This window comes from Malus domestica, chromosome 07 (genome assembly GCF_042453785.1).
Source record: "Malus domestica chromosome 07, GDT2T_hap1".
Lineage (NCBI taxonomy): Eukaryota > Viridiplantae > Streptophyta > Magnoliopsida > Rosales > Rosaceae > Malus > Malus domestica.
This window is the reverse complement of record NC_091667.1, coordinates 20143953-20167528: the sequence shown is the minus strand read 5'-3', so window position 1 is coordinate 20167528 and position 23576 is coordinate 20143953. Positions and strand designations below refer to the sequence as shown.

Below are 23576 nucleotides of genomic sequence, written 5' to 3'. Positions count from 1 at the left end.
GTACATGCACATCAATGTGTGTTCCATCCAATGCTCCCAAGCAATTCTTAAAAATAAAAAATAAAAAAGTTTTTGTTAATTTATACAAAGGGAATGAAGAGTTAAAGCTTAGGGAAAATGAAAAAAATTTCTCATCATACCTTAAAACATCGCCACCTAGGATCTGTAGAATCAATAGGCACAGGCTGGGGGACTATTAGTAGGATACCTTGTAATCGCAAAATTCCTTGCAATACGCTATTGAAATACCTACTTATAGTCTCTCCCGACCTATAAAATCTACCGCCAACACTACGATTCTTAGTATGATGTGCTAATATTTGTAAAGTCATACACACCTGTTCCTCTACAGACACCAAACCATCAGTTTTTACCCTCCCATCTTGACGAAGTAAGTCGCATAATATGCCAAAAGTCCTTCTATCCATTCTCAATTCGTTGACATATTCAGTATCAGTATTCCCTATTATACCATTCAGATAACACAAACTAATCTCTCGTCTAATAAGTGAACGGTTAGTCAATGTGGGTCGTTCAACATGTCTCTGTTTGCCACGTAGCATCATCACCACAAGAATCGTACAAATACAAATTGTCTCCAAATAAGACATCTCTAACAATAAGATCAATAAAAGCTTCATTCGATCCATATCTATCCAAACAAAAAAAAAAACAATAGTATGAGGATTGCTATCATTCCTAGGCATTGCATGTGAAGAGGGAAATTAAAGGACACCTGTAATGCAGTAGCCTTAGCCTTAGCCTTCTGTTTATGCTCCTCTTCTCTGCAACAAACAACCACAAAAAATTGCAATTCAGCATCAACCCCACACCATACAAAACATTCACATTGTAATATCATGGTTATAAACCAAGTACATACACACACACTCATGGACAAATGTGCAAAATACACATACATACTCACACTCACACTCACACTAACACACACACACGGACATACACACACACACTGCGCACACACACTGCACACTGCATACATACTGCATACATACATACACACACACACTGCACACACACACACACACACACACACTGCATACATACATACACACACACTGCACACACACACACTGCATACACACACACACTGCACACACACTCACACTCACACACACTCACACTCACACTTACACTCACACTCACACACACTCACACTCACACTCACACTTACACTCACACTCACACACTGCACAGTCACACACACACACACACGGGGACAGAGTGCAACACACTCTTACCCTCACACACACACTCTGTTTTTATACTCACACACACACACGCGCGCGCACACACACACACACACACTGCATACACACACACTGCACACACACTGCATACATACTGCATACATACACACACACACACACTGCACACACACACACACACACTGCATACACACACACATTGCATACATACTCATACTCATACACACACTGCACACACTGCATACATACATACTCATACTCATACACACACTGCACACACACACACTGCACACACACACTACACACACACACACTGCATACATACTCATACACACACTGCACACACACACACTGCATACATACCGCATACATACACACACACACACACACTGCATACACACTCACACACACACTGCATACACACACACACTGCACACATACTGCACACTGCATACATACACACACTGCATACATACTGCATACATACACACACACACACATTGCACATACACACACACAGTGCATACACACACACTGCACACACACAGTGCATACACACACACACTGCATATACATACACACTGCAAACACAGTACATACATACACACACTACATACACTACACACACACACTGCATACATACACACTGCAAACACAGTACATACATACACACACTACATACACTATACACACACACTGCATACACTACACACACACCCTGCAAGTACACACACACTGCATACACCCTGCATACATACACACTGCAAAACACAGTACATACATACACACACTACATACACTACACACACAGAGACACACACACACGCAGACACACACACACAAGCACAAAGTACTCCCATTGTTGAAACCCCAATTTTTAAAAATCGAAAACAACATGTGGGTAGGACTTCCAAGTTTTACAACATTGACATCCTAAATTCCCAAGTTCCATCTCATCTTATGAAAAGCCCAAATCCTAATTTCAATTTCACCTAAATATCAAAACCCTAATTTATTCAAGTGCAGATCTCTATGATTCAAAAATTATCAAACCCAAAACAATCAAATCACATAAAACTCAGTAAAATTACCTTCTACAACACAAATACATGCAATTAATAGAAGAATCGAAGTTTACCGTACAACTCAGATGAGGCGAGCAGATGCAGAGACAGGAAGGCGCTCAGAGGAGGGTGAGGAGGAAGAAGATGAGAGAGCACGACAACGAAAATGAGAGGGAACGTAGAGATGAGGACGAGGGAAGACAGGAGGAAGGGACGAAGGGACGAAGGGAAGGCAGAAACTCTCTCGGTTTGCTCTGGCTTACGAATCCGCTGGGTTTTGGGGTTGCTCGCGAAGACCACCTAAGGAGGTCTTTAGTCCGACCGAGTCCGGCTTAAGCTCATTAAAGCTAATCCGGTTGCACACCAAACACAGGACTATAGTCCTGTCCAGTCCAAGCCTTGCTAATCCTGTCAAACAAACGTGCCCTTACAGACTACGACTAGTAGTGGAACCAAAATCAATTTTGATAACCTTTTGTTTCATCCTCCTGCGAATCTGTTCTCTAAAAGACTTAAAAATCAGCTATATGATTTTTCTTTATTTTAAAGTCTCGTGTTAATAAGTAACTCACTATTTTAAAAAATGAGACTGCTTTTTACTTTTTCTAAGTCATTACATATTTTTTGTTGTCAATGAATGTCTCACTACATGACTTCAACATGGTTGTTCAAATTAATGTACATCAATCAATATAGACTCTTAAAAAGCTAGTTGATTTTTCAAAATTTGTTGAAATTTGATTAGTTCAACCGATTTCATTTCCTAAACTGATGTTGTATGAGTGTTGAGAACCACAGATGGATCCATGAAGCTTCTTGATTCCATCCTTGCACCCACGTCCAAATTCATCCCTCAAAGTATTGTGTTTTGTCTTAACTAAACTTTGAATTAAGAATTTGGCCGAATCATTGGTCTTCCTTGCGAATCAATTGACTTTGTTAGGCAAGTTTTGGTTTCCCATTCTCAAAGAGAAAATTTTGGATGGGATGACATGCTATATGGCAAGACAAGTGACATATATTAACTGGATAAAACCACTAAAACTTTTCAACATGAAATGGAGACAAATTCTTTTAGAGTATATTTGGGTGAAGAACTTTCAAACTCTAAAACTTTGTGCAATGTGATAACTGCTTAATGCCTGTTATTATTAAAAGGAATCTGATTCACTACTTTTTCTAAATTTTTGGCTTCTAATGAATGTCTCCCTTCAAGGTCGTTGTTTTATTTTATTTTATTTTATTTTATTTTTTGTCAAATGATAGATTACATTATATTAGATATTAAATTAGTAATCAACGAGATTTGAACCCACACCGTTATGTAAGAGCTCAATACCTTTCCACCATTGTGGTAAAAGACCACTTGCTCTAAGGTCGTTGTTTGTTCCTATTATGCATCCATTGTTGATTTTTATAAGAAAGTAAAACTGATTTTTGCATGTTCTTTTTCTCCTCTTTTAGCTTATATTTATTGTTAGTTTTTTTATACTCTCTTGATTTTATTCAATTTAAATGATCAGAAATAATTCCGAGTATATTAGAAAAAGAAAAATAATGTGAAAATCACAATCACTTTCCAGATGGTTTAAATTTCATTTGTTCAACTTTTACATCATTCTCATTTTCCTTAGAAATTTAATAAAAGAAGAATTATCATTCGGACAACACATAATTCCAAAATTTTGGATAGCAACCGATGCGAGAGTTTTCATTCTTGAGCTGCTTTCCTTTGAGTGTTGAGCATCCATGTCCACTTCAATGATTCATCTCAGTATTACGCTTTGTTTTGATTTTTTTAGATGAAATGGTAGCAGTTTTATTACAATATTAAAACTTGAAACAAATATCAAAGAGAGAATTTAAGATAATATTCAAGTGGTCCTCAATACAAAGAAAGTTTAACCAAAAATAAAAGTCCAACTTGGCCAAACTAATTGCCACCACAACGGTGGATTTGAGGGCAAGACATGCCCGAGAATAAGCAAGGGAACACATTCAAATTTTGAAATCATTCACACACAAACTTGGAGGATTGAGATGGCACTCCAAAACTAAAGAAACTCCTTTTCTAATGAAAAGGTTAATCACTCCGTGAATTGGCTTCTAAGACCTTATTCGCATGAAACCTTGAATATGAACAGGAGGATACTCTTCGATAATGAGTAGCGCTGACTCTGAAGAAGAACTGACAACGAACCAACTAACATCCATACCTGAACTTTGTGTACAACAGCATCTACAAGATATTGATTATAAAAAAGTAGACTCATAAAGAGTCTATAACGACCAACACAAAATTAAAGTACTGACTAAGAGAGATGCAAATAACCTCACGAATGAGGCACTTATTGACAAAAATATTAAGAAAAAAACAGATATGTAGCAATCCATTAGAGAACGAAGGAGGAAGGGTAGAAAAATGGGGAAAGGGGCTGCTACCGGCCCCAAGCTAAAGCAAGTGTCAGCTACTATGGAGATCTTAGATTTAGGGTTTGGTAAGAGGAAGGAGAGAAGATATAGCGGCTAGGGTTTCTTTTATCCTTTGTTTTTTTGTTTAGGACAATACTTAATGTTTTGTTTTGCTTTGCTTAAAATTCATATTTTTCATCTAATTAAAATTTCTGTAGTGCTTAATGAAGTGATTGTAATTGTATTGAGGAATCAAAAGGAACTTACAAAATTCGGATGTTTTTTTTACAAGTTCAATGAAGAAAGATTAGATGAGATTAACTTTTCGGTAATGGCCAGGTGCGAAGCACCTACCCTCCTCCCTCTTAGGGATGAGGACTATTACACCCAGAAACCTCCCGCCCCTTCCTCCTCCACCATTTTTATTAAGAAATATTAGGAAAGTAAAAGAAAAAATACAAGTGGGTGGACTAAGCCATAACTCGCCATGACCATATGATCAACGAAACAGATAATAAGGGCGCAAAATGAAATGTCACGAGCATGGGCTGAGGCAACAAAATCTGGAACCGTAAACAACTAGCGATAAGCATTACTAAATACCCTAAATAAAGCTAAAGAATCAGCAACCTGATTTCTTTCTTAATAAATATATGTACATATAAACCACATTTGACAAAATCGCCATAGACAATTCTTCCATTCCACCATAAGGAACCAAGGGACCGCATAGGAGCCTTGAAAAGATAATGAATAACCATCATAGAATCTGTTTCAATCCATATATGCTTCCAGTCTATGACCCAAGCTATATGCACAACCTCAATAATGGCAAGAATTTCTACAGCAATTGAACTTATAAAATTCGTATTTGAAGCAAAAGCACCAAGCACCCCACCCTTCGAAGAGCAAAAGGTCCCCCCAAAACCAGCACGTTCGTTGGCACAAGACCTACCAATACTAACCTTAAGCCACCCATCCATCGACAACTTCCTAAGGATTGGAATAAAGGATGGAGTAGCAATAGAAAGCGGTGAGATACCCAATAAAGAGAAAATAGGCAACACTGAAGATTATTTGAGTCGGGTTTAGGTTTGAAGTTTAAAATCCATTAACATAAAAAGTTTGACACAACACGATCTGTTAAGATAACAGATTTGACACAAAAACAGCAGGCAAACACAACCCGTTTGCGAGGTCTGATTATAACTAACAATCATTAAGTAGTTGATCATGAGATTTCTACAATGTTATCCAACGTGTTAATTATTAATTGCATTTACCAACATTATTAATCATACAATACCAATACAATCAATCGTCGCCATCTCTAATTGAAAATGGTTCAAATTGCATAAATCATTCGTGCGGTGCGAGTCATATATCAATGCCACCCGTGGACACAGGTAACATTGACATATAACCCGTTTCGCGCACTAATGATTTGTGCAATTTAGCCTCCGTCAACGTTTGCAACCGCACAAACAACTATCGTAGCTGAGCTGATCTGGAATCACTTGCAAGTGGGGTGTTGTTTGTTTCCTTTCTCGACTCTTTTAGTAACTTCAAGCTAAAAACAAGGCTCATGACATGAGTATGCATTTGTGAGATTTGGAATGGAAATATCTTATAAACTACCATCATAGGTAACAAGTTTGTAACCACAGTTTTATCAGCTAATACACCAAACCTGTAGAATGCTATTATACTTTGTTTTACTCCTATAACACAATATTAAATACCGTCAATTTGCACACACAGACTAATCTGAAGACTGTATTACTCTCTCTCCGAAGCAGCAAGCCCCGCGTCCGTCCCCTGAAACCAGTGTGATGTCTATTTGAGTTGATCTAAACATCATGAGCGGCTTCTCCTGCGTTTTCAAGTGTTAGATGTGAGACCAGGCCAACAGAAAAAAAACAAAGAAAACACTACACCATGTGAGACATATCATCGTCCCATAATAGTAAGTGTATGTACAGATCATAGCAGCAGGGATATGATACAGGTTCTATACGCGGTAATGTATCCGACAGAAAAAAATGCAGTAACAATTGAGAGATGCGTAGGACAACAGAATATGCTTTAATTTTCTTTCAACATGCTGTACACAGTGACTTGCAGAGTGAAAGTCCTGTTTAAAGAACACAGTATGGGGAATTAGGTACACTATCATATAGAAAGCAAAACCCAACTTCATTGTTTGCATGCTGAAAAAAGAATTTTAACTGCAAATTTTCAAATTATTTTTCCTGACATGGCCATTCATGCGGTTTGTCATACACCGCTCACATGGTGTATAATGTGAGATACATTGCAAAACCATATAGCGGTGTTCCCCATGTCTTGGAGTGTAAGAAATTGAGTAAATATGAGTGTAGGGTCAGTTTGAAGCAGCTTTGATGAGAAGAACTGTGTAAATGAAGAGCTTCTACCAAATGATCCTTTGTATAATAAATGTTGATTCTGAGGCTAGAAGAAGTTACATGTTTGCGCATACACACACACACATATACATGAGTCTAAGAATGTACATTCGACCCTCTACATTATTTCATTAACTGGATTTCAGCTTCCCGCATAAGCTCAAGTTTTAGAGAGAAGGCTTGAATTTAGAGCTTATCAGAGAACCCTGATTTTATTATTCAAAGGGTGTAACCAAACAACACAACATAATATGAGAAATAACACTTCTGAGCGTGCAAGAGGACGTCCCATACAGTGCATTGTATAAATCATTCTTCTCGCTATAAAATGAAATATATGCAAGTCTGTGCATATGTGTGCTCATGCTTGAGTGTGTAGAAATATAGGAGAAGAGAACCGTGTTGTCTTACAACTCTTACCATGCATTCTCTTGACAAACCGTTCGAACTCCATTAAGTTATGCCTCTCAATGAGAACTGGGCTTAATCTGAGGTAGGTAAATGCGGATAAATGTCTGCCATCTGGATCATTCCTGGGCTTAGCATTTTCTAATATCTTGTTGTAGCCTTCTCTATCAAAGCATGCAAGAGCATTCTCACTAGCGACTGGAATGTCAGCATCCCATGCAGCATTCAGCACCTGCAAACCAATGTGTACTCCAAAATCATTATAAAAACAAAGAAATGCTTTACAAATAACATTTTGATACGGTATTCAACGCAGACTGACTTGGAGGATTTATTAACATTTCACAAGGTTGCTTGCCCATGTCAGTTAGAAATTTTGAAACATTTGTTTGACAGATGGAGAAAAATGAATTTGAGCAGATAAATTATTCACAAAATAACAACTAACTCGGATACTAAAGGTGCCCCCCTTCCCAAGAAAAAAAAAGGCATATTCACTCCAAATTCAAAATGATGCTTTTCAAATTTCTCCCCATCCAGCCACACGCTTTTCCAAATGTTGGTGGTTTGTATTTATTTCTCAATTTACGTACACTTATAATCCAGGAAGTAATTACATGAGTTTCTGTGCTTGCTACCTGCCAAACCAATCCCTCGGGGTCTGCCAGTGCTTCCGGAAAGCCCTGATGCTGGTCTGACGTGCGCATTTCAACACATGTGAAATTCAGGGCAGCCTCATGCTTTTTTAACATTTCTGATATTGGCACATACCCATCACGATTGCAGGAGTTGTAAAATCCAGCAGTTAATTCAGCAGGATGGCTGGCAGTCTTGTACCACCAGTGGATACCTGATACCTGCTCATAAATCAAATAAAGAAACTCCACAAAATGAAAACCTGTGAAGAACTAATGTCCAAGAAGCAAGAACTGAGGAAAGTGACTCACCTTTGTAGCAATGTGTGTGCCTTCAAAAGCTAAATTGGCCAGAGCAAGTACACGATCACCATGATCAATCAAAACACGGGAGTACCAATTGAGGAAGAATCTGCCATAGTAGCTATCATAATCACCTCCGTCACGGAAAAACCCTGTCTCATGTGGTTGGGAACTATAAGAACCTGCATTATCTGGTGCTCTGGCCCAAAAGGAGTGGCCCCTTGCTTCTGCAGCCTGCGTCAGATACTTCATCAAGTATCGGTCATAACACTGCACCGAACCAGGTTGAATCAAAGAATTATTTCAAACGTTAGAAAGAAGTAAAAAATCAAATGAATTACCGGCTTAAGGTCATAACCATAGATGAATGAAGGGCTATTAACTTAACGTTCAGAAATAACTGTCAGTCCCTAGCTATCATGCATGCCGCCACCTTATTAATCTCCCAGTAATGAAAAGAATTATCACCAAGGTACCTGGAATTCACCAATACCAGGATATTTCCAACCATGCTGTTCAGGATAAGAAGGATACCGTAGCTCTCCACACGGACCTAATCCAACTTCAATTTCTGATATTATTCCTTCCTCAAAAAATTCATTAAATTCAACTCTGAAGCTCCTCATGTAGTCGAAGTAAACCTGCATTTGGTTTCATTATAAATAAACAGAATAGAAATTCTCAGCATCAAGCAGTATGTCTGAAGAATTCATAAGCTTTGATTTTTATAGCATACACATATAGGAGCTGGAAAATGTTTAACAATAGTTTCTTTCTAAAACATGAGTGGAACATGTAAAAGAAGACAAATATAGGAGGAATGGAGCAATGGCAAACCCTAGAAATAAAAGACCAGCATAACTAAGTAATTCCAGAATACTATACCTCAACAGCAGTACGGCCTCTTAAAACTCGCTCCTTATCAATTCCCCATGTGAGACATTCAGCATTGCGTTTCCCTTCTTTATTTGTAAAATATATATCAGGATTCTTTTGGCCAATTTCTGTCACCCAGTGAGGAAGTGGGATATGTACATCATCCCCAACATTGCCTCCACATTCATGGAATGACATCACGACCTACAGCAATATAGAGTATGACAAAACATATAGTAGAAAATCCATATCCTATTTGAAATGAGATTTTAATGATAGGCAGTCTCACAAACTAATATAACAACAGAAATGTTATCAGTATATTAGCTTTTCAGAATCCACTGAAGACTATTATGCCACTTACCTAAGACAATAGTCCCATTTACTAATGGCAACTCATTAAAAAAGGATAGCTTAGTACTAATCACCCAGATTGAATTATCTGTATAAATCAAAGCCTTTTCAACTGTTTCAAAATAAGTATCTCGACTGACAGATTTTATTAATAAGCAACTGTCTCTTATACAGATTGTGTATAAATTACCTATTGTATACTTTCTTTTTTTATCAACTAAAGTATGCTTTATTCTCGTGAATTACTGCATTTATCCGAGTGATCCACAGCCAACAAAAGTCTCTACTTTGTTTACATCTATAACTCTAAGTAAGAACCATATCTACAATTCTACATCATGTATCAACTAAAGTCAAAGAAGTTTCCAAGCCAAGGGAAGAAATTTTTTAACCATGTAAGGAATATATGTCTAGCGTTTACAGTGATTCATTTAAGTTAACTTCACAAACTCATACGGTGTAACCTATTTAAATAACAGATTTATTTCCAAAAGCAACTAAAGTGCATCATGTCAGAGGCAAATATGACACTTCCAGAACCTTCTCGGTGTATGAGGAATAAGTATCAGTTCTCTATGACATACCTAAATTCTGAGATTGGTGCAGGTTAACATAGGTAAGAACTGCACTCTCATAATTTTATTTAAGGGAGAGTGCACAAGATACTGAAGGGAAACAAGAAACAGAATACGAAAAGAAAAGAAATATTACAACACACAACCAAAGCGAAAAAAGAAATTCTAGTATAAGTATATACTACTCACCTGTAGCTTAAGGTTAAGATCACGCACAATCTGAAAAAGTCTCTTGTAGCCATTCCAATTATATTGCTGTGGATTGTGCGCCTCTACTATCCCCCACCAGCAATCAACCATAACACCATCAACTCCAACCGACTTCAACACTTGTAGTTGATTTCGCAGAGCTTCTGGCTCAACTAGCTCAAAGTTCACATTGATCACACCCAACTGACAGTTTCCCCCACCGTGAAACACAGAACAACTACAATTAGCCTTGACTTGTACAAAAAGATAGCTTCAACGTGAAGAAAAATAAAAACAAAAACTTGAACAGCAATTTTTGTTCACAAGTCTCACTGTGATTTGAACGGTTCAAACCCAACAAAGATATGTATAATTTCTAAATTGTTAATCCGGCACATTCACACATTGAAACATGATTTCACTTAATCGACAATATCGATTAAAATTCTAACAATTTGACAAGACAATGATTAAAAACCAAATACAAACATACCATTTTATGTCGCTAGACAGTCTTTTATAGAGCAATAAGTTTAATTAGGATCACATTTTCGTATATGATTTCACTTGATCAATTTTATTGATTGAATATTTACAACTTACAGTGCACAATAGCAAATTTCAGCTATACACATGGTAGAAAGGAGTGCTTCAGAAACTCACCGGTAACATCACATACACAGGAACATACGGCGTGCCGGTAAAATCACGCTCCTCAAACTTTTCTGTTGAAGAATCTTCAGCCTATCATCAAACCAGAATAAGTTTCCAAATTTCACCTTAATCACTGCATCAACACAATTCTTCCAAACAAAGCACCCCAATTAAATTTGAAAAAATGAAATTTTAAACAGACTAATCATATCCTCACCTGATTGTGACCGGCATTTTCCACAGGATCACCCACCGCAGTCCCCTCAGCACTGTCTCTTGCCACGGCGAAACTCCGAGACCGATCACTCCCCAATACTCTCAAATGACACGAATTGAGCTCCGGCAAGCCCCGAAACCCCGGAGTGAGCTTAAGGGATGCTACCGCGGTCTGTGTGCAGGACGACAACCGAGCCATTGTCGTCGCCTTGCAACAAGCAATTGGCCGGCGTGGCGCCCTCAGCGTACTGGATACTTGAGGAGCCGAGAATTGTGCCATTTTCGAATTGTGCGGAATCGGCAGCCACCACTGTTACTCTGTAGGGAACTTTTGAAGGGAAGTGGAGTGGCGGTGTAAGGCGATTTTCCTTTTCATTTTCCAGACAGTTTTCTCGGGAACCAAACAGGTGGAGTGGAGGGAAGAGAACCTGTAACGAGGTTTACGGATCTAAGATACAGTTATTTCAGCTCTAACACTAAAAGTTCTTTTTCCCGGGTATGAGCGCTGACGGATGGACTGTCACAGACCATAATCCACGGAGAAGGATTATCTCCCCCTCTTTTTTTCCTTTTCATTTCCTTCTAATTGAATGGTCACGGTTAATCACGTTAATATTTTATATTAATTTTTTATACTAAGAGAATGACAAAATAAGAGAATGTGAGAAAATGGGATGGAAGGAGATGAAAAGAGAAGGGAAGAGAATCCTAGTCCATCATCCACCACACACATCATTAATTGGGTAGCAGCTCTTCACATCTAGACTTAAATTGATGTGCTCACGTGTCATATTAGCATACTAACAAAAAATTAAGGGGAATTAAATGGCAAGTACAATATTGGTGTTCTCGATCAAATATCAGGAACAACATTGATTGATTTTAAAAATGAGAAATCAAAATGATACATTAGATCAATATCAAGGACAACATTAATTGAATTTTAAAGTAAGAGACCAAGATGATGCATTGGATCAATCTCGTAGGCTAATTGCAATAAAGATTTTTTTTTTTTCAAAAGCTCTATAAAGTCGATAACTTTCAAAACAAATATTATTGAAAAGGAAAAAAAAACAATTAATGCTTTTATTTGGATGTCAGTGTTGAATAATGACTTGAAGTCACCTATCATTCTCAATAAATAGTGATAATATAAATATTATAAAACAAAAGCATTATTTTACTTGGGAGGTTTTGTGTTCAAATCTCCTAATAAGCATTATTTTGTATTTTTTTGGTAGAATATTCAGGTGGTAAAAAAAGTAAAAAAATACTTTGATGACCTGTGTTGGAGACCTTTTGATGAAGTTGGATTTAGGCATCGATGGAAACTCACAGCTCCTTAGTTTGTTTTTGGCACCAAATCCTAAAATACTTAAAAGAATTAGCACATCTTAAGAAGTATTCCAATTGAATCATGACTCTGATTTAACAATGAAGGAATGATTACCATAAATTGTAACTTTCCTAAGTGAATGATGACGTGGAAGTTAAAAGTTCATTGGTTTAGCATGAGAGATAGAATTTGTGCTTGTTTGCATGGTTTAAGAATGACTATTCTAGGGTTCTTAATACTCTAGTAGTCTTTACGGTGACTAAGGAAGCTTAAGTGAAGCTTAAGGAAATCCTCAGAACATAAGGAAAGCTTATCCTTCGAGAACTAGGGTTTCCTGCACTTTAGTGCTTGGTGCAATCTTGTCTTAGTTCCCCTCATTTCCCTCGTTATTGTCTCTTTTCATCACACTGATTTCTCCAATTTATAGAGATCCCTTCAAGTTCTAGCTTGGGAATCCATTGGTTTCCTCTCTTATTCCTCCTTTTTCTAAGTCTTTCCCTTCCTTTTATTGGTTGTAGTTATAGGTTCCTTCTTTTGTATAGCATTAAAGAGAGTTACTAACCTCGAGACATCTTTTTTGAGCACCAGGTTCCACAGTCTCCATCTTTGGCAATGCTCATCCTTTTTTCTTTCTCTCTATTAATGGGGCGCGGCTTTAGGTTGAACTTGATCATGTTTATGATTTAGGTAGCTCAGTTTAAAGTTTTGGTTGATTCCTAAATATCCTATCTGGTTTGTAACAGAAAAGGAAAGCTTGGTTTTTTCTCTCTCTCAGACTTTCCCATGTGAAGCCAAAGATTATGAGCTTGAACTTTTGGTGCTCTTAAGTAGCCCAAGTCTTTGACAACCTTAGTTCCATGTAGGGGTTAGTTTTCGTAACCATCCACACCATGATCCACTTGACAAACCTCGATATGTAGCTTGGGCCCACTTAAGCATGTAGTATGATTGACATGATTTGCTAATAGCGTCAATATCATAATATGATTTGGCATGATAAATGTGCATAAATTGCATGGGCTTAGCACGATTATACAAAAGTCCAATTTATTAAATTATTATTTTATTAGCATGCATGATTTTAAATTCACATACCCCTCGTTTCACACTTTTCTAGAAATTTAAGATTGGCTTGTGGTGCTTTACAATGATTGGCCTTTGAGTTACAATTGTGCTTTGTAGGTGAGATTTTTGGGCTTTAATAACTGGATTGAAGTTCTAGTAGTTGAACAAATTTCTGGGAGAATTCCTGTGTAATCACGTCCCCGGAATTTCATTATTTAATTTACGTATTTTGTATCTATACGATTTTATTTAATTATATTTTAGATAATTTTAGAATTTTAATTATTTAGATACAAAATTTGATTTTCATAATTAACCATTAAAATTTAGTAGACCTTTCAAGGTCACACTTAGTGTTTTCGAATATAGTTCAATTCCTCGAGTGCGTAAGTGAAAACGTTTGCGAAACGGAGTTGAAACAAAGAAATTAGAGGCGTTTAAGTTAGTTAAAAATAAAAATAAGGGTTATTATAAAACGTGTTGATGCACAAAATCAGTGAGGACTTTGGTACAATAGAAAGTGTCAAGTTTGTGACATTCGCTAGATTGCTCCGGTCACTAGTGTGGATAAGTATATAAATGGATAGAGATAGGGAAGCAAACACAAGATGTACGTGGTTCACCCAGATTTGCTACGTCCACGGAGTAGAAGAGTTCTCATTAATTGTGAAGGGTTTACACAAGTACATAGGTTCAAGCTCTCCTTTAGTGAGTACTAGTGAATGATTTAGTACAAAATGACATTAGGGATTATTGTGGGAGAATGATCTCCTTTTATAGAAGAGAGTTTCTAGCTTTGTTCTGGCCTTGACACTTGTCATGATGTGATTGGCCTTTGATGTTAACACGTGTTGCCCTGTTGGGAGTGTTTTCTCGAATGTGAGTAAAGGTTGGGCATTTTTGCCAGTCTGCTTTACCACGGAGCACGGAGGTTGACACACATAGGGACTTTCCAGTTATAAAGCAGTGGTGTTGTTCCTTTACCTTTATGGATAATAGTAGGGTATCTGGACCTTCAAAATTTATGTGTCTAAACTTTGTCAGAGATCTTTGGCAAATTTATATGTGGTACCTGAGGAGTTGATATTGTGTGTGGAGATTGTCGACAGATTTTACTCAGGAAAATCCGTTTCTCGAAGTTCGGAAAGTAGTGCCTCTTCGATTTTTGAACCAACAACCCTGTTGCCCTTTCTTTTATAGGGGCACCAATTGTGTGCAAGAAATACGTTCAGAGAGTTATTGCTTGTATGAATTTTCCTCTTATTTTTATACTTCAAAGATTTATTGGACCTCATTTCTCCTTCATCATTTCTAAAAATGTCTGGCTCATTCGACCATCGTTTTGACTTGAACTTTGGTGAAGAGGTAGCCATGCTTCCTCAAGACAACATATGGCGCCCATTCTTCTTATCCCCTACTGGTCCTCTTACTGTTAGGGACTCTGTGACGAAGAATGATATGACTGCTGTGGTGGTGGCTAGGAACTTTTTCACTTCCAAAGATAACAGACTACTTTCCAAACAGTCTGGTGAGTGGGCTATTAAAGATTCTCTGGCTCTCAGTGTCCAGTGTGCAGGTTTTGTGTCTAATATGGCTTAATGCTTATTTGATCGAACCCACCAAGTTAAGTCATTGGCGGCTGAAATGATAAGTTTCAAACAAGAGATCGGAGGGCTCAAGCATGAGAATAAACAGCTGCACATGCTCGCACATAACTATGCTACAAACATGAAGAGGAAGTTTGACCAGCTGCAGGAATCTGATGGTCAGATTTTACTTGATCATCAGAGGTTTGTGGGTTTGTTCTAAAGGCATTTATTGCCTTTGTCTTCTGGGGTTGTACCGCGTAATGAAGCTCCAAATGATCAACCTTCGGTGCCTCCTACTTCTGGGGTTCTGCCCAGTATTGAGTCTCTGAATGATCACCCTCTGATGCCTCCTCTTTCTAGGGCTCTGCCGACTGCTGAGACTTCTCCTGAGCAATCTTTGTGAATACTCCATCTTGTTTGTTTATTTTGATTCATATATATGTACATATTTGTAACTTATCAGAGATATCAATAAATAAGATTTGCTTCATTTCAACATATTGTGTTAAATGGCCTCTTTCACTAAGTTCTTTGAATTTTTTCTTTTGTTGAAGCTTGTATGTTGAAGCTTTATGAGTGAAGCATGTAGGTTGAGGTGATGCCCCCTTAATTTCCCAAGTGAGGAAAACTTCTTGGTTGGAGACTTGAAAAATCCAAGTCACTGAATAGTCGTGAAACTTCCAAGTACCAAGGTATAGTAGCATATGGTAGGAGTCCCCCAAGTCTCCGGTCGAGAGAGTTGACGAATGAGGTGTCTTGCTAGTAGCCAAGTTTCCAAAGTAACAAAACTTCACCATTTTTTCGATTTTTTTTTTTTTTTTTTTTGAATTTGGAATTTTCGAATTTCTGAATTTTTGAATTTTCGAAAGAAAAAAAAAATATATATATATATATATATATTAAGCTTTGGTGTTGAAGCTTTGTAGGTGAAGCTTTAAGGTTCAAGCTTTGTTGGGTACCATGAATTGATTTTGCTTCACCCTATCTTGATCAAGAGTGTGTGAAGCTTTTGAGAATTATAGTTGCCCTCCATTTGTTGAAGCTTTTGTGGTGAAGCTTTTGTGTTGAAGCTTTGTAGGTGAAGCTTTGTTGGGTACCATGAATTGATTTTGCTTCACACTATCTTGATCAAGAGTGTGTGAAGCTTTTGAGAATTGTAGTTGCCCTCCATTTGTTAAAACTTTTGTGGTGAAACTTTTGTGTTGAAGCTTTGAGATTGAAGCATTGTTGGGTACCATAAATTGATTTTGCTTCACACTATCTTGATCAAGAGTGTGTAAGTTTTTGAGAATTGTAGTTGCCCTCCATTTGTTGAAGCTTTTGTGTTGAAGCTTTGGAGTTGAAGCTTTGTTGAATTTCCCAATTTCCTTTTTTAAAAAAAAAAAATTGGGAAGACTAGAAATTTGTTGAATTTCCCAATTTCCCTTTTTTTTTTTTTTTGGGAAAACTAGAAATTTGAAAATGTGGGAGAGACAACATATACAAATTTTGCTTCCACACTGTTGAGCAAGAGATTGTGATGCAAGTCACACCTTGTCGTAGTCGAAGGCTTGGATAAACTATATAAATTGAATTTGCTTCGAACAGTCTTGATCAAGAGTGTGTGAAGCTTTCTACGAGTTGTAGTGTTTGCATTGTTACAGAGAAGAAATGTTTGAAGCAGATGCAAGAGGGCTGAAGAGCTTGATCTTCGTATACCATGCACTGAAGCCGTTGTTGGCTTGCAATAAGACTTTGTTGGTTACTATAACTCTTGTTAGGCATAAGTGTTCCCCTAGTTGAGTTGTAAAACTTGAGGGTTTTTTATTATTTGTGAATGCTAGGAGTTCACATGTACAAATTGTACCACTCGTCTTCTGGTTAGTGGAATGAATAGTGAGTTGCTTTCATCACTTGGTTGTGGTACGAAGATGAGTTCCTTCATTACCTTTCATCACATTTCATCACCTGGTTGGTGGCATAAAAATGAGTTCCTTCTTCACCTGGTTAGTGGCATGAGAGGCAAGTTGCCAAATGATATTAGAGTATGGGTTGTACATTTCATCACCTAATTGGTGGCATGAAGAAAAGTACGAGTTGTACATTTCATCACCTGGTTGGTGGCATGAAGATGAGTTCCTTCTTCACCTGGTTGGTGGCATGAGTGGCAAGTTGCCAAATGATATTAGAGTACAGGTTGTACATTTCATCACCTAGTTAGTGGCATGAAGGAGAGTACGGGTTGTACATTTCATCATCTGGTTGGTGGCATGAAGATGAGTTTCTTCTTCACATTTCATCACCTGGTTGGTGAGAATAAGGGCAAGGTGTCGAGGCACATTTTAGCAAGTGTCGAATGACACAAAGTATGTTGAACACTTTTGAGGCACAGTTGGCTTATGTATGGATGTGTTGGAATGTATGATGTTTATGTATGAATGTGTTGGAATGTATGATGTTTATGTATGAATGTGTTAGAATGTATAATGTTTATGTTGATTGACATGAGTGATACTTATGAATGTTTTGCTATGCATGAAGGGATCCATGCTTTCGATATGTGAACCATGTTGGTTGTAACACTTAGTATCACATACTTTGTGTCAAAGTATGCATGTTAAAGCTTTGAGTTGGAGTATAGGGGTAGGTCAGCGTAGACCAAGTGTTCTAGTGCTAGGAATGCAAAAGACTCAGAAGAAGTTGTCTAAATTCCTTCTTCTTTAAATATTTACCGAATGGCTTGTGTGACAAAAGATCTCAAGCGGTTGAGAGTCAAAACATTTATAATGTGTATGCCTTCTTATAATAGCATTTCCTTCAGCACCTGGTTCTCCACTTTGAAAGAGTGAGGTTTGGCCCCACAGTCATAATAATCGACGGTACGTTCACCCCTGGTTGTCTTGATACGAACTTTTATCCCTCTTGTTGTAATGGGCTTGCTAAGAGTAAAAATCATTCCTTTTACCGAGAGACAAATACGTTTGGTGACTTAGCGAGTAGCTAAATAAGGCAAGAGATGATGCAATGGGTGTCTGAATGGCCAAGATCTCCTCACTTAGTAAAACTTGACTTCCACTTCCCACTTGTTGATAGGGGTTAACCATATGGAGGTTCCCTTGGTATGTCCTTGCTTCAGCGGAGGCGTGGTTGTAAGCATGTGTCATCACCTCAGAGTAAGTCTTCCAAGTGTTGGCATTGATCATGTACTTGAAGAAACAATCACGTAGCCTGCCGTTAAGGCTTTAAAGGCAATCTTGTCATCTGCCTCAGCGCAGCGAGAATACTCATGGCTAAAGCAACCAACATAGTTTTGTAGTGACTCGTCCAGCTTCAGGCGAATAGTGTACAAGTCGTCATCTACAAAATGTAAGCGATCGGTCTGGAAGATGTGTTGAGAGACAAACAGTTTCCTTAATTCCTCAAATGAGTCTACTGTCTTGGGTGGAAGACGACAATACCAGTTTAGAACTCCGCCAGAAAGGGTGGAAGGGAAAAAAAGACATCACTCTTCATCGGTGTGCATCTGATATGCCATGGTGGACTCAAAGAGGTTAAGGTGTTCAATCGGGTCTTCCCTTTCAGTATAGAGTTTTAAACCAAGCTTTTCTTTTGTCTTCGCTTGAAGGGGTGTGTCGAGGATCCTCCTTGTGAGAGGGCCAGGCCTGGGTTGGTTCCAGTTAGGTATCTCGGCCTAACGTTCGACCTTCAACTTGTTTACTTCCTCAATGAGCTGTAGGACAAGGGGGTCTTGAGTGGAGTCATATACCACTGGAATTTTCTTTCGTAAGTCTCCATCGTCTCTCAGAAGTAGGAAAGTTTGAGTGTGTGATTTTTCCTTGGACTCGCCATACTGACTTTTAAGACGAGTCTGTCGGAATACCTCCGAGTCCCCTGTACCTTCATATTCCTCGAGGACCTGTCGTTCCTTCTTTAGATGGGCAGCTGGCTTGGGTCGTGGGAGGGGACCGAGTCTTTCAGAAACCCTTGGGTCATTGATCTTTGAGCTTAGTTGAAGGGATTCTCTTGATGTTGCTTTAGGAAGTCTCAGTAGTCACGACAAATGGCTTTCGATCCTTCCAACCCTTCTGCAAGGAGGTGTATTCCTCTACTTCTCCTGTTTCGGGTCGAAACAGCTGGGTTGAGAGAAGTTTCATGTTGATCAATGTTTTGATGATTAACTCGCTCCTTATCAGGGATACCCATGTCGAAAAAAGGTGACCCTTCGTGTTGGGGAGCACCCAGATGATGGTTGATGTCCACAGGGGCAACACGCTTGCATGTTTGGGTACGCCTAGTTTCATGGAACATCTCGAAGAGCTTCTCATATTGTTCTTGGAGGATCTCATTCTTTATTGCTATTTTGTTATTCTGAGCCTCCAGCTCTTTGACTTTAGCTTGAAGAGCGAGCTTTTTTCCTTCATTTTTTAGTTGCTTCGCACTAGGTGCAAGAGGGGTGTCATTCTGTGTGTTGTGGCTTCCTCCGCTCCCCATGTTGGAAAGGGATGCCTGGTCAAAAGAGAGTGTACGAATGGTGGAAACCAGCTTGACAAAGCTGAAGAAAATGGGAAGAAATGTCGTTCCCACAGACGGCGCCAAATGTTGATGCACAAAATCAGTGAAGACTTTGGTACAACAAAAAGTGTCAAGTTTGTGACCTTCGCTAGATTGCTCCGGTCACTAGTGTGGATAAGTATGTAAATGGATAGAGACAGGGAAGCAAACACAAGATGTACGTGGTTCACCTAGATTGGCTACGTCCACGGAGTAGAGGAGTTCTCATTAATTGTGAAGGGTTTACACAATTAAATAGGTTCAAGCTCTCCTTTAATGAGTACTAGTGAATAATTTAGTGCAAAATAACATTAGGGTTTATTATGGGAGAATGATCTTCTTTTATAGAAGAAAGTTTCTAGCTTTGTTCTTTCCTTGACACGTGTCATGCTGTGATTGGCCTTTGATGTTGACATGTGTCGCCCTGTGATTGGCCTCTTGGTGTTGACACGTGTTGCACTGTGATTGTCCTCCTGGTTGGAGGGAAACTCTTTTGGGTCCTTGACGGTATAACGTTGACCGGTGCTTTGTAGTTTCGGGATTGGTCAAGTATGGTATAAACAAAACGAAACCCCCACTTTTTGGAGCGGAACGAATAAAAAATAGAGAGAAGGTAGTGAACCAATGAGAAGGGGGAGAAACGGGAGAAATGAGAGAAAAGAGAGGGGAGAAGAGCAGCGCCCAAAACTTATTAACATGTGCGACCTAACTCGCCCGTGACTTTTCAGTCCATTTTTCCGGCAATCTAAAGCTCACCACCACTGGAAACTAACCACCATTATCCTTTCTTCCATTTCCACTTATGCCCCACTTGGTTTAACCTAAATTTCGCAAAGAACGAAATCGTCGGTTCTAAAGGTGCCACGGCTGAGGTCCACCGATCTTGAAAGTTACGCCAATCACACCATCATCAATCCACTCCTCATAAGCTTAGGAACAAACCCCAAACAAGTTTGTGGGTGGCGAAGCACCAAAGATGACGAATCTAGGTTCACCCATTTTAGGGTTTCCGGTGGTTCGTGGGAATTTCAGGCTGCTTTCCATAAAAATTGGGCTTCCTCACAGGTATAAAACTTACTCCACTAATCATGATCTTCATTTTGGTGTAATTTGAAAAGTTTTGGAGTTAGGTGAATTTTCCTGCGAATCAGGGCGGCCAGCTGTAGCATGCGGCGACGCATGGTAGTGACGCGTTGCCTGAGGATCCACTTGATTCTTTTAGGCTACATTTGATACTCCGGTTCCATATTTGACACTCGATTTGTAAAATTCTACCACTTAAACCTAGTTTCTTTAAGGTCCGCCTTTTGACCAATATAGCGAACAATGATCCGACCGTTGGATCATCACCAAACTTTAATATGTTGTTGTACGTAATATTTAAGAATCTTAGGAACTTACGGATCAAAAATCGAATTAACGAATCTTCCTAATTAAATTACTAGGGATTAACTTTGGTCAATTTCTGAATCACTCTTAAGTATTAAAATTAGCATTACTAGGGAGCTAGTAGAGCCCAACGGGCTTATCTTGGTTAGCAATCTATTGTAGGTGATGTGCACCTCGATTTTCAAGAAAGTGGCACCTTATTGCGTTATACATGTTTATTGAACTTCTAGATAATACGAATGAGATATACGATTGCTAGTATAGAAATGCAAGCCTAGAATCTTATTAGAAGTATTATGTAGAACATATATGCTTGTATGACAAGATAGTTAATGGCCATGAGAAGTTGATAGTGCAGGTGCCTACGTTGTAAATCATAAGGGTTGAGGTAAATGTAGGTTGTGTGTTGAACTAACTGCACAATGTAACAGTGGAACATAGATGGTCATGCTTGGTATATCTGTGATAGAGGACCATACATATTATAGGGGTGATCATGCTTGGTATATCCGGGATGGGTGATCACCGCCTGGACGATTAGTCTATGCTTGTGGTTCTACTTGGTTTATCCGCAATGGGGGACCATATGCATTCTAGGAGTGATCATACTTGGTATATCCATGATAGGTGATCACTACCTAGAGCTCTAGGATACAATCATGCTTGGTATATCCATAATGGGGGCCTGTACAAATGTTAGGGGTGATCATGCTTGGTATATCCATGATGTGTGATCACTGCATATGTTATTAGACTATGCATATGGTTCTACTTGGTATGTCTGCAATGGAGGACCATACGCATTCTAGGAGTGATCATGCTTGGTATATCTGCGATGGGTGATCACTGCCTACCTAAGGTTAGGAGGATTAGTTGTACTTGGTACATTTCAATAGGCGACCATAATTTAGTTAGATTTCGTTGAGTAGTTTGGAATTCCCACTCTTGCTTATTTCCATAAAGTTAGTCCGAAACCCTAACTTTGAGTGAATGAGAATTACTCACAGTAGACATTGTGTTTATAAATTATTTACCATGTTATTACTTGGAATCCATGTAGGGAGTTACGTAGAGTTCCTTTATTAAATTTTGTGAAATGATATGTGATCTTGTTGATTGATTCACAAAGTTAAATGTTAATGTCGTGCATCTTTGATTCATCGAATTTTTTACTTGAAGTGATTGTTGAATGATGTTGGATATGATTGTTATTATTATGATTAGATTAGTTGATCAATGTGACTAGAGAATAATATTGTGCTTTGTTGGTTCTTTGAAATGTTACATGCTATGGATTACGGTATTATGTTTAAAACTTAGGTATTTATATGATTGATGAAATGGAAATCTTGAATGTCATGTGGGTTCATTATGTAGCCCTAAATCTAGTAATTCATGCTTGTCAAGGCCCAATAATTGATTGAGGAATATTATGCCTTTTTGTCAGATTATGTTGTGATAAACGTCGAAGTTTAGTGAATGGTGAACTACGAATGGTTTGATCCCTATTTATGGTACGTAGGCAGTCTAACGTAAAGGTTAGATGCAACCATGAAATAAAAGAAAGTTACGACGTGGTTGAATTATTGGTTGTGTTTTGGTCTTGTCTCAGAGGTGAGACATGATAGATAAACAAGGATGTGGTGACGTCACGTGTCGATCTTGGTCATATGTCGGGATTGGTGCATGACAATTCTGGTGGCCGAAAAATTTCTAGTGACCTTTTCAAGGGAATGAGCTAGGTGGGCTTTGAGATTGTAATATCCTTATAATTGTCTTAGGCCACAAAGTGTGACTAAATCCAAATAAAATAGGTTGGACTTGATACTTTTTCTTAAAGTTAGTATTTTCTTTAAACCCTATATCTGACCTGGTATTTAATCTTGATTTACCTTATCTATATTACCTATTATGGATGCAAATTTCCGTTTTCTTCTTCTTGGACGAAAATGCACCTACAAAACAATTAACACCTTAGGTCAAGGCTACAAGCCTCACACAACCACGATGAATGGGGAGGGGCTTTGGCCAAACAATCTCCGATGCCAAAGTTAGAATTTGAGAGAGAAAGTGTTTAGAGAAATTTGGAGAATTTTAGAAGAGAATTGGGCTTAGGTTTTAGAGAAAATAAAGGGCTATATATAGAGGTGTGGCTGACCCTATTAGGAGAATTGGGACCGGCCACATTTGGTTGATTTGTGGGATTGATTGCAAGATATTATGTAAAATAATATCTTGCAATTAGTTTGGCAATTAATCAATTGATTTTGGCAATTAATCCTAATTTGAAAAGGATGATTGAGAGTTACCTTGTGGGTGAGGATTT

The 23576-nt window shown here is 38.3% G+C and overlaps 1 protein-coding gene across 2 annotated transcripts; it reads right to left on the bottom strand.

Moving 5' to 3' along the window:
- Nucleotides 1–6315: 6315 nt before the first annotated feature.
- Nucleotides 6316–11915, bottom strand: LOC103401910 (beta-amylase 2, chloroplastic). 2 transcript variants are annotated; one of them, XM_070824761.1, is made up of 9 exons: nt 11343–11915; nt 11135–11215; nt 10472–10675; nt 9363–9557; nt 8954–9118; nt 8487–8747; nt 8157–8396; nt 7552–7771; nt 6316–6578 (listed from the first exon to the last, which is right to left on the bottom strand). In XM_070824761.1, exons 1-9 carry the CDS (start codon nt 11619–11621, stop codon nt 6556–6558), a joined length of 1668 nt encoding a protein of 555 aa, XP_070680862.1. In that variant the 5' UTR covers nt 11622–11915; the 3' UTR covers nt 6316–6555. The 2 variants fall into 2 exon arrangements, with proteins under 2 accessions (XP_070680862.1, XP_070680863.1); XM_070824762.1 differs by having other exon boundaries at nt 8178–8396.
- Between the last annotated feature and the right edge of the window lie 11661 nt (nt 11916–23576).

Coding starts and splice junctions, on each gene's coding strand:
- LOC103401910 (XM_070824761.1), bottom strand. CDS start 11,621: ATGGCACAATTCTCGGCTCCTCAAGTATCCAGTACGCTGAGGGCGCCA. Junction 10,676..11,134: donor CTGTGTATGTGATGTTACCG/GTGAGTTTCTGA, acceptor GGAAACTGTCAG/TTGGGTGTGATCAATGTGAA. Junction 9,558..10,471: donor ATCTTAACCTTAAGCTACAG/GTGAGTAGTATA, acceptor ATATTGCTGTAG/GTCGTGATGTCATTCCATGA.